Below are 14829 nucleotides of genomic sequence, written 5' to 3' on the forward strand. Positions count from 1 at the left end.
TAAAAGTAGCAGCTAAATGATTCTTCATCCCAGTGAATCAGAATGTAAACAAAGCAAACCAGTAGTGGACTGAGGCCATTAGGTTTCATGTTAATTTTGTTGGTGTGATCACAGATTCTGTTACAACCAAAACATTGCTGTGCTTTCGTTTAGTCATTTTTACAGTTGCGGCTTATGGAAATTTAATATTTTCCAGATAATGTAATCGTGCTTTAAAATGCAAACTGTCCCTTTCACTGTGCATTACCACTTTTATGATTAACCATTCATTAGGGGTGATGCATACAGAGGGTAGACAAATAAACATAAATATTTTGTGAAAATGGACCTTAACTTTAAAGTAACTAAATCAGCATTGCAATTTCTGCTACAAATGTGTGTAATAGGTTGAATGTAATTGTAATGGGGCACCAAGCCAAGCTGAAGGCACTGCTGCTGGGGATTAAGCCTGGCCCTCTGCAGTAGTATCTGAGTGCTTTTTTTTTTTTGTTCCTGAGTGGAACAACGAGTAAACTTTAGCAAAACACTATTTTGATCATGCCCACTATATTCTACACCCCCAAGACTGACTCTGCTAATAAAACATGCAGAGCTATTCATTGAATGTGAAAATTGAAGTGGATAGACTAATAAAAACACTGCCAACTGGCGTCTTGAATAATGCAAAGGCGTGAACACTTCCACAGGGATCCTTCCCATCTCTATCCTCCATCCCACACAACGTGAACTCAAAATGACATGCGCTGGTATTTTCAGACAATAATGTAAAAATGATAATTACCAATTAGGGTTTGTTAAAGAAAAACACATATCATGTGCCTTATGATGTAATTATCAGAATTTATGTAGTATCTACTGTTGTTTATCCAAGTCATACTCAAATGGCTAAGGGTAAACTGTTCATTAACCATATTTCAAACAGGATAGTCACACAACATTGATTTCAGCTCTTCTGTTTGACCCTAATTACACCCTGACCATAACCCTCTATCTACCCAAACTACCCAGTTTAAGGTAATAACAAGACATTGATTTCTGTTACAGTAAAACATGCATGTACTGTCCTACTCAGAATCCCTGACCATAGACAGTTACATCCCTAGCAGGGCAATTCTCCCCAGTCGTGGCCTAAGAGTAGAATGGCTTCCCTGACATTAAACAACCCATTACTAGACATTGATTGCAGTTAACACCTACGCCAGACCATATTAATCGCTCCATCCTTCCGCTCCAGTGCCTCGGCGGAGATCTGAACCCGAGCGCTTATCCGGGATCATTTAACAAGGTTGGAGGAAGTGAGGGGATTTCTGTCAGTGTGTATCACATCACTCCTGAGTTTAGTCAGGCTGTTTGAAAATGAAAGGAGTCAGAATGACGAGAATGTTAGATAGGAAAGACAAATTGGATGTTTTGGTATTAACAGGGCAAAGAGAGGAGCGGTTTGATAAAAGCAGTAGCAGCAAGGTCATACAAGACTAGTCTGTTTGCAGCAGCACTTTCGAGGTAATAGGCAGCAATTTCCACAAGTGATCGTAAAAGGAAAAAAAAATGAGAGTGAAGATGAGAGTGAAATACAATAAAAAGAGGAGCAAAGAGGAGAGAAGATAGAAGTCATGACTACAGTGGAGATAGAGAGGTGATGTACAGCATGAATGACAATGAGGAATACATCCTAAATTTGATGGTGTAATGATTGAATTTCATGCCTTTCTCTGCCATAAAGGACAAGTCATCTAAGAAAGCTCTACCAGCTGCTCTCTGTTTATACACACCTGAGCTTAGCAAAGCACTCAGCTCAGCAAAGAGCTGAATAGCATGCATAATCTCTGTGTTAGAAATGCACCACATGTGTAATTAATTTCCATTATAAGGGGAAAAAATAATGCTTCACTAGTGCTGCGATATTATCAATTTTGTGTCAAATTGTTGTATTAATGTAATACTAAATACTACAGTTTCGCTTAAGATCGGAAAAAGTGCTTGCCGTTTTCACAGGAAGAGTAATTAAACATGTAACATATGGTTGCATCATTAATGTTAAGATGAGATAGTTAAGGTGGAAAGTGGCTTTTAACACTTTTCCTGCTGTCACCGCAAGACTGAACAAAGACTGATCTTGAATTGTGAGCTCTGCTGAATTGTGCCCATTGACCCAACTCTGTTGTGGATCAGGGAAAGGAAAGTTGAGACCCAGAGCTCTGTTACCTTGCACATTCTACTGATGTTAAAATAAATGCAGATTCTATTGATGTTAGAATAAAACTGATTTTTTGGACTCAACATCTTCTCCTATTGCTTCATTCAAAGAACCCAGAGGACCAGAGAGATTTTTTGAGACACGTCCTCGACAATTTGGAAAGTTGCTATGACAAATCTGAAGCCTTACCATTAATGTAAAACAGGGGTTCTCAAACTTGTCACTCAAAGGTCCCCATCTGATTTTTATTTAGAGGTCCAGAACGATTGATGATAACAAAATTACATTTAATCAATTAATTAACGTCATATCTCTCGTGACTGAACCAGCGTGAAATCGAGGCAGACGAGGCTCAGACAGTTAGTCCATATTTATTTCTGACTCAGATATATACTTATAACCCCATTTACACTAGTTGTAGAAATTATATCCCAGAGAAAACAAACTCAGCAGCAACAACACACAACACTGTCCAGCAGTGACAACAATGTCAGTGATGGAAATCAGCCACATTAAAACCGCAGTCATCTGGGGATGGGGTCGCTCTGAATGATCTCCAGCTGCACCGTATAGCCAATGTCACCAAGAATTAATGATCAATACAACATTTATTTCAAAATAAAAAATGAACACTTTTTGCACGCTGTCAGGGCTTGACAAGCTAATCAATGATCACTCTCAGGATGGACTGGGTCTCATCCACTGGTGAGAAACGTCAGACACGTGCATTTTCTGAATTCATTAATATTCTTTGGGCTGGACGAGACCCGCGGGCTGCCAGTTGATGATGTGGGCTGGTCTGGAATGACATGTTTTTCAGTCCAGATGCAGATAGAGGTCTGAACTCTGAGAAGCCCTGATATACAACATTGCCAAAGAACTTAACTATCACTTTAGATATTTGCAATATGGCATTTCTCATGTAATTCTAATATTTTGAAGCACTTTTTTCAAATTTTTCAGAAAAGGTTTTTTAGCGAAAAAAGTAGAGGTATCAAACTTATGTGGCTCGTATTTTGAAAATAAATAACCTCCTCATCTAATTTTGGTGTGAATCTCACCATAACCAGCTACATCTAGGGAGTACTGGTTAATTTAGTAAGACCTTTGCTGATAACCAAAACCAGTTAGCACTGACACAGAATAAAAACTGTAAAAAAACACAAACAAATTTCAGCATACCTGTTGATAGCAGAGCTGAGCTCATCCAGGCGCCGTGCGTCAGTGGTGGAGGTGTTGTCCAGTTTGGACAGGCTGTCCATCCTCTTCAGAATCACCTCCAGCATGTCACTGATCTTCCTCAGCACACCACGTGACTCCATGCCTCCCAGCACTGAGTGTAGAGACAGACACGGAAGGAGAAGCAGGAGATGAATGAAAAGCTGGACAGTAGAGCACATAACAACGTTGTAGAACAGCATGCACATTAATCACAAAGCCTGCAGCTCTTCTGGCTCGACGCACTGTAGTTGATTTTGGCTGTGTTCTTGCTTTGGACAACTGTCTCTGTGCACTTCACTGCAATGCAGATCAAAAGCAAATTCCATTCTGCAGTATGCCAAAAAAATGTCCCCTTAGTGAGATTTGCAGGAAAACATTCACTGTCTACCCTCCTTCTGTATTGCCTACCAGTGTTTTATGACTAAAAAATTTATAGTTCTTCTGAAATTAAATATCTATTAAAAAGCATCCATTTTTCACTACTAGGAAAGCATTTTCTAGTGTAATAATACGTTCACCTTATAACCCTAAACAACAAAGTGGGGCTGCAATAGCAAAAAATATCACCGATAGATTCACCCATATTCCCACTCAAACACTGATGTCATTGCCAGTACTCAATACAATAGAAAAAAAAGAAAGAGGTACATTTAAATGTAAGGGTGAAATCCAAACACTCCCTTGAACAACAGTAACTGAATGGTGTGTGTCCAAAAAGTGGAGTCACAACAGTATTCTTTTACCTCCATGGTGCAGTTTGCAGATGACACCTCACTGATTAAACCAGTTTTCAGACTGTCACTATTCATTAATATTTGGGGCAGCCATGGTGCAATGTTCCCTGATTCATTTAATTACAAAACAGTGATTGGACAAGGCATGTTATCAAACAGACGTAAACTTGTCCTTGTTCATAATAAAGAGGACAGTTTTATGAAGCTTTATAAAACCTTATAATTGTATGGGTTTGTCCGCATTATATGTATAAAATGTTTGCTCCAACTTAAATCACATTTTATTATCTTTCATATAAAAAAATAATGTCAACATGTAATTGTTTCACTAATAGTTTTTCATTATTAAAAGGGGGAAAAAACGTGTTTTGGGAAATATCAGAAATGCTCCTTCTCCTCTCAGGCAGCTGGACAGACGTCTCCCTGTGTGCTTGATTGACAGCTGGCCGGCTGCCAGAGAGCCAGTGTTACTCCAGAGGGAATGAGAGACAAAGTAAACAAACATGCAGTGTAATTCATGTGTCACGGTCAAACAGAGTGTTGTTAGTGGCATTAAAGAGAAAAGACCAAACGGGCATGTAACTGGGCCGGAGTGACATTTGCAGGTATGTTTAAATGGTACTGTTTAATGTGGTGCAGATGAGCAGCTAATTAGCTATCCAGCCTGTAACATTAAGCGCGATTTCTCCCTTGAGTGTTCGTACAGTTGCTAATGTTCAGGACAGGACACGTGTTCACCTCTGAAAGTTAGATAAGAAGGAGACTTTAGCAGGAAAGCCGGCATGTGTTATTGCTCAGAGTCTGTGGCTCTTGCTTTGTGTCGCTGCTGACTGGCTCGGTGCGATTTGATTGGCTGCATCGAAATAGGGTTTCTATCTGCACGGACGGATAACTAACGGCATTCCATCAAATTAATGCAAAAGTACAGCATATCTCCTCAAACGATGATACAGGACAAGTGATTTACAGAGCAGACGTGCCGTGGCAGACAAAAGAAAATGTTATTTCATTTCAAGGATGACTTTTCAAGTATGAATCAGTTGTGTCTTTTTTTATTTTGTTTGTCAAACCTTCCATTTACCACCCCTACCATAATACCCCTTCGACCTCAATAGAGCAGTTCCTCTCCACTTGAGCATGTGTGTTATTCCTCATTTTTAAGCATAAAAGAGAACAGTTTGATTATCTCAGTCTTTAACCTGTATATCTTCGGCTTGATCTCTCATTTCCTCTGCCAACAGCAGTGCTCATCACTCAGTGCTGTATTCTGATCTACAGTCATAAACTGGCTTTTGTTAAGGCCAGACACCCAGACACTCTGGAGTCTGATGTCTGAATATGGGCTTACTTTTACATCCTTTGATACCCTTTGATTTGAGAAAGAGACTTTCACCAAGACTTTGAGTTATGAAAAGCCAGGAACTAATTACGCCGGGGCTCTCTTTTTCTTGCCTGTGTCTGTGTGATGGCCAATTTATTTCTTTCACCTAGCACAGCAGAGAGTGGCTCTCTGTGGACACAAAGGAGTGGCAGCATACTGTATGTAGTTGTGTGTGTGGAGAGGTGAATACATCTCTGGCCATCAAAGTTGAAAAGTGAAACTTAACACATAAGCATGCACACACAAAAGCGCTGACCAACTACTGCTGGACAAACGAACGCTACGTCACAACAACCCGTCACTTGTCAATGGTGGTGATTGTTGGAACAGTATAAGAAGGAACCAAGAAGGTTTTTTGGTAAGCTTTCTTTGTTTCGAGTTGGAATTAAGTTTGTTTTATAATGATAAAATTACTGTTTCTGTGAATGGAGTCTGGTGGCTTTTGGCGAGAGCGATATAGTGGCTGTTTCTGGTTAAACGAAAAGGATCTGACTCTTTAACAAAAAGGTGTCTCTGTAGGGATCCTTTCCATGATGTTATCAGACGCTTAGAATAACACTTTTAGAGGACATACATTGACATTGCATTAACGTTCGGAGGGATTACACTGCAGTCCATTTCGTAGCTGCCAGCTTCAAAAATTGTTTCACTTAGACATGGGAAAATAAGGTCCATAAACACAAATGATATTTTGACCGGAATTTCTCCCGTTTGTCCAGATCATTGAAATGTTCCAGGACACGACTCCCAGTCATCTTTTCAGGGCAAAATTAACCTTTAGCTACTAGTTAATGGTTATCGGGCTATCAAAAGCAAAATTAACCGCAGCTGACCTATTGTGAATTCAAATCATAACAGTCTAGAATCAGGAAGGTGACTGAAAAGTAGAGGCACAGATAAAAAGCTTCCTCATCTTTGCAGAACTAATTGCTCCTGTATGCTGATCTCAGGTAAATATGTCTAACAGCCAAAATACATGAGGCACGGACACGTCACACAGGCCCTGAAGCCACACCTCGAGAAGAAAAAATAGATCAGCCACGTAAAAATAGAGATGAGCAGTGCCATGCAAGTGCGGACGTAGCCGGTTTCTGTGGTCAATGCAGCAGCTTCAGTTGATCATAATGTATGTGCTCTGCTGTGGACATGCTGCTGTAGATGTTCAAGGCTCATTTTTAAGAAGAGATGTCTTCTTTTTTTGTTTCTGTTTTTAGCACACGTACTGTATAATGATGAGATGTTAATGTATACAGCTATTGTTTTTCTTCAGCAGTGTCATCATTCACAACCTTGAAGACCCTGTAAACATATTTACTTTGAGCAGTGGGGTCCTCCATGAACACAATATCTTGTGAAAAATTTGACTAGTTTTGGTTATTATTATTTCAGATTGGGGCGGAACAAAATATTGATATGGGAATAAATTGTATTATGTGTTCTTGCGGCATGTTATAGATACACTGGAGCCAAATATCGATATTTTTATTAAAAACATGGAGGTGCTATAAATGGATTCTGCTGCCAATTTGACTTACCAGACGTGACCATGGACTCGTTGCAGTCTCTGTGTGTGTTTTAAGGAGGCACTAAGCTCAGACTCGATGCAGTGAATAAATACATCATTCCTGCCTTTTGCCTTTTTTTGTCTTTTTAGTTCTTCAATCACACAGACATTGTGAGTCGCTGTATTGTAAAGCATCATTATCATGGGGAATATATTGTGGTAGTATCATATCGTGAGTTATTCCCACCCCTTTTTCACATCAGAGGTTTCTGTCTGTTCTCTTTTGTCTCTGCAACATCTCAAACAGAATCTAATGGCATTAGATGACTTTTTCCCAAAGTCTAATTTTGATTGTTGCTTATTTTATGATGGGTATTTACTGTTATTGAGACATTTTCAGTGGCTTTAACACCTGGAAAGAGTAAATGTCCTGGATCATCCTATACAAAAATTATAACCAATCCAGTTTCATGTGCAGGCCTTTCTAATATGTTAATGGATATAAACTGCATAAAGTGCAAATCCAATTAGCAGGTGAACACCACACAGCTATCAGGAAAGGCAGGCTGGCTAGCAGATTGAAAACAAGCCAAATGGGGTGTTCACACTAAAAGTGTCATTTTCAATGGCTACAAATTCAGAGGGAATGAATGCTTGGTAATCTACGTTTTGGTAATAGAAATCCGATTTCAGTGCATATACTGTAGATGCGTTTTAATGTCAGGTGCAAGTATAACTCAGATATATAATACATTAACTCAATCCAAATACTGTCACATTATAAAAGAAGACCCTAACGCAATCTGTCATTAAATCCTCAGCAACCACACATCATGCAGTAAGCAGCCTAATAAGACACATCTTGGGACATAAGGGACACAAAGGTCAGAGTGTATTCTTCTAGCCTCCCATCAGAGGACTTGGCAAGACCCATATTGACACTGCAAACACCTGGAATACGCTTGCCGACCACTCTGTCAAACCCCATGTCTGCTGCTTGACAGGCAATTACAGCCAATGGGCTCCAGCACCTAACAGCTCTGGTGCAAGGTCATTGTCTGCCTCGATCTCTACCAACAGCAGAAGGAATTCTAAGTTCAGTGAGTTATCTCCTCAGCGACAGATGTATTCGTCTCAGACTGGCAGTGTCATGTCCTTTGCCTGTGATGGATCACCCTGTCAGAGTGTGCCGGTGGGTCGCTCTGGTTACATCTTTGTGATTGGTTGATAAGGGATAACGTCCATGTTAAGGGTCAAGCAATTTGAAGGAATGGTCGTGAAAAATAAAGAAGATTACAGTTTATTACTAGGATTGAACAAATATGGGCTTGTCTAATATTCAGTGTTTCTCCCTGAAATTACACTTTCTAAAAAATATGAGCGGTTTCCTTTGTACTTGGGGGTTCACAAACAACTATATGAGAGAGAAAATTAGAATAAACACCAAAGTAGCATTCCAATTGTAAAGGTATGAGATCCAAAAAGCTCATGAATAGGTCTTTCATATGTTCCCATGGTCTAATGCATCAAATGGCATATCAACTATTCCCTGTGAGTCTTTGTTTCTTGATGAATCTGTGTGTCAATATCTCGTCACAGAAGCTGCACTGCCATGGTTGACAAATGAGCAGTTGTTATAAATGAGGTCTGTCTTTCAAAGGCTGATCCTTGTTGAGACTGCAAATATTTTTATTGTGATTGACTGAGGCAACCAAATAGCAATTTAAAGGACGGGTAACAATATTCCAAAGGCTTGCTTAAACGATACTATTAGATAGTAAATGGCTGTCCTTGTCTTTTCTCATCAGATGAAACCTCATCCAGATCACAATGGGTTTGAAAAGAACAGCCTACAATAGTAGAGATGCAAACTTGAGTGCATGTCTCCTCATAATGGGAAAACCCTCATGATGTACAGACCTACAGAGTTGAGCAAAGGGAGGTTGTTGTAAGTAGCTTTGAGCTCGTTGCTGCTTTGCAGCTCAATGATTTTGTAGCTCGCACCACAGAACGTACTGGTGTAGCAAAAATGTTTGCCTTTTGTTTACTTTTCATGTCCTGAGACCTCTCGCCAAAAGCCTGAAGGAGTTTTCACACTCACCAGCATATTCAGATGTCACAGCAGGCTTTTGTTTTTGCAGTTGCACTTACCATGGCTTTAATTTAGCTTCAAATGATTTCACATTTGAAAGCAGAGAGCTGAGAAGTTGGCTGGAGCCTGAGGTTCAGCTCAGAGGAGCTACCACCGCCACCATGAAGGTCAAATCACACAGACACTATCACTGAGTTCCACGTCAGGTTATCTCTTCATCTCCATGAATTCTTCAAGACAAACTGACACTTTGGAACTATTTTACTCTGTCCAGTGAAAGCAGCTCTGCAGCAGCAAATTCTCCGTCTGAATGAGGTTTCAGCTTCGTAGCTCGTTCACCACAAAAATTGCCTGCATAACACTGTCTCTGTCAAAATGCAATCTTGTGAAAGCTGCTTGTTGCGCACCCAAACTCCACCGAAGAACGTTACCTTTATCCAGACATATTTGTCCTTGCAGCTCATCCAGTTCGGCATGTGTTATAACTAGCTAGCAAGCGGTAATGAGGCTCAAGACTGGACTTTCATCGCTTGCCTGCCTTTTACTTTAACAAAAAAAAACCAACAGTGTTTGTTGTTGTTTGTTGCTTTGGAAAGTGCAATACTCCACATCTACTTTTGTTTTCTTGACAGTAGCCATGCATCATGTTGGCTTGAAAACAATGTAACCACTGGGTGCGTGTTGCGCTAAGGGACAAGACAGAAGGACGTGTTAGTTTACTATTTTAAGTTATTTTCTTTTACTGCAGAAAAAAGTAATTGTTGTCTGGAGAATTTTCTTGTATTTCTGAGGTGCTATTTTTGTAGTTCGACATTGCCTTGCGGGCCAGAACAGACGGTCTCGTAGGCCACGTACTGCCCTGAGGCCAGACGTTCGTCACCCCTGCCGTGCCTAATGGACAGAAACTGAAAGATGATAAACAGCAGCAACATGACTGCAGAGACAGAGATGGTTTGACTTGCTCAAGCTAACAGGGCAGTGGAGTCAAAAACAGGAAACTCGGTGTGTGTGTGTTTGTGTGTGTGTGTGTGTATGACATTGACATTACAGACAAAATAGCACCTGGAAAAAAATGAGAGCAGAAAAATGCAAATCAAAATGTGAATGAAAAGAAGTAATGAGCGAAGGATGGACAAGGAACACAGACAACAATCAAGATTTAACACCGAGTGAGTGGCCAATTTTCCCCTCTGAGTATCTGTATTGAGTCTCTGCATATTGTCCGTGAGCTCACTGTGATCAGCCTATTACTGCTGACAGATTTTATCGACATTAACACCAGAGCTCTTATAGGCTCACTGTTCGTCCATTGTTCGGGCAATGTATCGACAACTTCTGACTGCTCAGTACAATAATAGCTCTGACATCAGGAAAACCTTCGGCCTTGTTCAGACAGCCAGCTCAAATCCATTTTTTGGCAAATCCACATTGCATCCAGATTGAAAAGCCACGTCACCAGCACACAGTTACCAATCGATCTGTTCACTTACTAACAGTTTGGACAGTTAAGATATTTGAAAAGTGACCATGGCACATGCTTTTATAAACATGCATGATGAATATTCCATTTCTTGTGAGCAAGGCGGCTGTTTCAGTTACACTATGGAGTGACACACTGAGGCTGAAGTTATTGTGAAGTCTGAATTGGATCAGTTTATTATAGCGATGGTTGTTTGAAGGACTAAAACATTAAATTCAGCAAGTTTGATGAAACAATAAGACTAGAGAGTCATAACAGAGACTGATGGAAAAGTTGAAGTAATATTTGTGAGTTGGGCTAATTACAATGTGGCCACTTATTTGTTAATGAAAGACTTCATACTGAAATTACGTATCTTGATCAATGGATGCGTTTATTTGGTAAAAGCTGATTGATGTTTCACTGCCCTGCAGTTCCAATCATGCTGAAATGGTACCTTTGATCCCAAGAAAATTATAAAATGCGACTAAACTGGCACCAAATAACCAAATCTGTGCTTTAATTAGACTTGTGCTGCAAGTTATTTACTATGCATGAAGGAGTAACTTATCCCCAGAGATCAAACGAAAGTTGTTTTTGGGCCTACGGTCATGAATCTAGCACAGAGCTACAGTACTGTCTGAGTGACTACCTGTTTGTGTTTGTGTAAGATAAATGCAGACTTAAGATTCAATGAGAGTAAAAGCAGTGGGCTAACAGGGCCAAGCTGCTGGCATACTATTTCATGCCGTGTTTGGCTACCCCCACTGGCATAGGGTGGAATAAATCAGCACACGCACACATGCACACATACACAGTGCCCTGCTTTAGCCACCATATTGGACTGAATATTTAGTGTCACGGCACATCATATTTCTCCTGAGGACTGAAATGCGTGAAGCGTGAACAGAATCCTTGTTAGTGTCTCTAAACGGACTACTGAAAACTGAGAGGGAGACTTTTTTGTGTATATGTACTGTATGTGTATGTGTGTGCAAGTACTGTAGCCGACACAGAACGCTGGCAGTTTTCCCTCAACCAATTTCAGCATCTGAGCAGCAGAATTTTGACAGTGGGAACAATTAACATTAGCGACCAGAAATGAAATCGGCAGCCAGATGCAGTTTCACTCGGAATCCATACAGAATACTAAATCTAACCATTGTATGTGTCTGTGTGTGAGTCCGTGAAATAGTCACAGCCTGTCTGTCCTCTTGACTTTTTGGTAATGGAAATGACAGAAAGGGTCACACAATACAAAATAACTATGACTTCCCTCCATCAAATTCCTTTTATGCCACTAACTTTAAAAATTCATATTTCACTCAGGCTGGGAACAGTATTTGTCTGTGTCAACTTCCCTATCAAACATGACTTTTCACATCTCAGCACAGTATGGGTGTGTTTGTATAGTGCTGTCTACAAGTATGTCTATGACTAAAGCATGTAATGTGTGCAGGGTTGAATACATAATGGATCCATCCATTATGGTTGAATGTTAAGCAAAAAAAGAGAGAGCAGTGGGGTTCCTTCCATTAAAAGAGTGTGATTGTGCCCTGAGGTGTTCTGGCAGCCTGTGTGAGTATGTGTGTTTATCTTTGTAAAAAGGACATGGGTCATAGAGGGGGCACAGTGCAGCAGGGTGAATGGGTGGGTTTTGCCCTGCTTTTTTGTATGTCCTATTGAATTTGTGCATAACTCTGTACAAATTATGAAGGCAGAAAATCCACCATAACCTGGGAGCATGTCTGCGCTCCAATTCAGTGTACTACAGAGGTTTTTGTACTGAACAATTAATATTGATAGTCTAGAACTACTCATGGCATGATCCCGTAAAAATAACATTTTGAAAATGATGAAAACCGATCTGGAAAGACTCAGTGTTCACCTGCAGGGGAGTTATGGCACTTTGAAAACGTTCCCTGTCTCCACATATCAAGCACGATCGAGCTCTGTCTTTGGAAATCAAACTGTCTTGAAGAGAACTCTGAATCATTTGATATGTGGTGGGTTTGTGAGACAGCGCTGAACTATAATCCTTCCTACCGTGAGCCCGCCAATCATTTGTGTGTGTGTGTGTGTGTGTGTGTGTGTATGGCATATACGTGCCAACACTACGTGAGTGTGTCTGTACGATCGTCTCTTTAAGCATGGGTGCAGCTGCACAAAACACATGATGAGTGACGTATGCATATGTGAGTGTACCCAAACATGATCTTACATGGACATGTCTGCGTGCACAAGGTATAGTGTGTGCCAGAACAGGATGGTATTTTGATTGGCTGGGGAGGGGGGCATGTTTGAATATTCATGAGAAGAAAACCATTTGTGGTTTGATGAATGCTGACAGACGGGCCTGCTGGATAGCAGTTGACACAGCTAAATTAACTGGAGACCGATGTCATGTTCTTATAGGAATACACACACACATACAGGGAGAGACCAAACTAAAAGCTATATAAACAGGAAAATATACCCCCAAAATAAGATTGTGATATTATTCATGATTCACATTTTAAAGACGAAATCTGAAAAAAAGTCTCTCTAGCCTGGAATTCAAGACTAGAATTAAGATGTATTAAGGTGTCACATGACACATTATGGAGATGTTTCATCAGTGCTTAGTAACTCTGTGGGCTCATAAGTGTTTTGTTTGAGATATTCCATCCCAGTGAGTATAATTTGAACACAATACTTCCAGCTGTGATTCAGAAAATGAAGCCGCAAACCTTAGTAGAATCACGGTGGGTGCTGTCATGTTGTCCTGCCTGTTGTTTCCCATTATTCACCGTCATCTCCAGAATTTGTCTAGAGATGACACCATCGCTGCAGCCTGACTTGGCTGTACAATAGCGACAAAATACACACACAATACCCTCCAGCTGACACACAAACACACACACACATATTAATTCATACATAATGCATGTTTACCTGTGCTCACTCCTCTACCTCTTTTTCCCCTCTGTGACTGAATCTTCAGCCTTTACTTATCCCTAAACCTCTTCCTTTCTCTCCCTCACCGCCGTGCTTTTCACTCATCATCTTCTTCTTACTCATTCACCCAATTCTTCATCCACCCCAGGCCGCTTCACCCTCCCTCTCCTCTGCAGTAAAGGAAATAACACCATCACCAGTAAAACTCCTCCCTCATCCCTCAGTTGGCAGGCAGACAGACAGACAGACAGACAGACAGACGCTTAATGCCCCGCTACCACTCCAATCTCCAGTACATCTCCTCTCCTCATTTCCACACCCACATTCAATTACTACAAATTACAAGCAGTTTAATTATTGTGGTGCAGGAGCTCTACTGTTCATTAGCTAAAGAACGACAGGACTGAGTGCAGACAGAAAAGAGTGGGATGGGCTGTTTTTTTGTTGCATGCTGCACAATGGGAATGGAAATATACGGTGGGAGTAGGGTTTTGGCAAATGAAAATGCAGCAAATGAAGCATGAAGGAAGTGAAATATCATGCTGGCAATAAAGTAAACACAATGACTGGTAATGATCTAAAAGACAATTTAATAAGATGTAAGACTACATACAATGGGGTGATCAATAAGCTATTTTGTAAATTACAGAATAGAATAGAATAGAAACAGGTACCAATGGTGGAAAAAACACACTTTGCTCAATCTTAATTCCCCCTCTTGGTTCAGTTTTTTAAATATTTATTGTTCGTCTGATTTTCACATTTTCTCTCCATTCATCCAGTGAAGGCAAATTGGATTTCATGAGGGGAGATGGGATAGATGAGAGGATATTAAAAAACACGAAGAAAGAGAGACAGCTTCTCTGTTTCAAAGTGATGGCGGGTGGGATGAAGACAGACTTCGTGTATGACTGTAATCAAGCCCTTTGTGACTCTGCAGTTGAGCCTCAATTCAACCCCCAGTCTCTTCCCCCTCCTGTCCCAAATTGTGTTTCACTCACAGGGCCTTTGTAAGCTGCTGTTTGATTTACACATTTTTTTTGGAAGATGTCACGTTTATCCATCCGCAATATCTTCTCTTATTCTTCCTCTTATCTTTCATCCTCTAGCACTCTTGAATTTTCACTGTTTCCCTCTCTGTCATCTTGATTTGTCAGAGTTCATCTTAAGATGATGACAGAGGATGAAAAGCTGGCATCAACACAATCCCACACAGAGCACTTGAGATGGGCAAATAAAACAATATTTGAACAGAGACCAAATTGCATATACACATATGCAGCATGAAAGGCTAATCTGTTGAC

At 40.4% G+C, this 14829-nt stretch overlaps 1 protein-coding gene across 1 annotated transcript in view; it reads right to left on the reverse strand.

Annotated features, from left to right (window-relative positions):
• LOC121604556 (alpha-1,6-mannosylglycoprotein 6-beta-N-acetylglucosaminyltransferase B-like) overlaps positions 1 to 14829 on the reverse strand; it is a 111284-nt gene that overhangs the window by 68181 nt on the left and 28274 nt on the right. The window contains exon 3 of the mRNA XM_041934106.1: positions 3380 to 3530. Within this exon, the coding sequence (XP_041790040.1) occupies positions 3380 to 3530 (151 nt within the window). The remainder of the gene's footprint in view (positions 1 to 3379; positions 3531 to 14829) is intronic.

This window comes from Chelmon rostratus, chromosome 3, assembly GCF_017976325.1.
Source record: "Chelmon rostratus isolate fCheRos1 chromosome 3, fCheRos1.pri, whole genome shotgun sequence".
Classification (NCBI taxonomy): domain Eukaryota; kingdom Metazoa; phylum Chordata; class Actinopteri; order Chaetodontiformes; family Chaetodontidae; genus Chelmon; species Chelmon rostratus.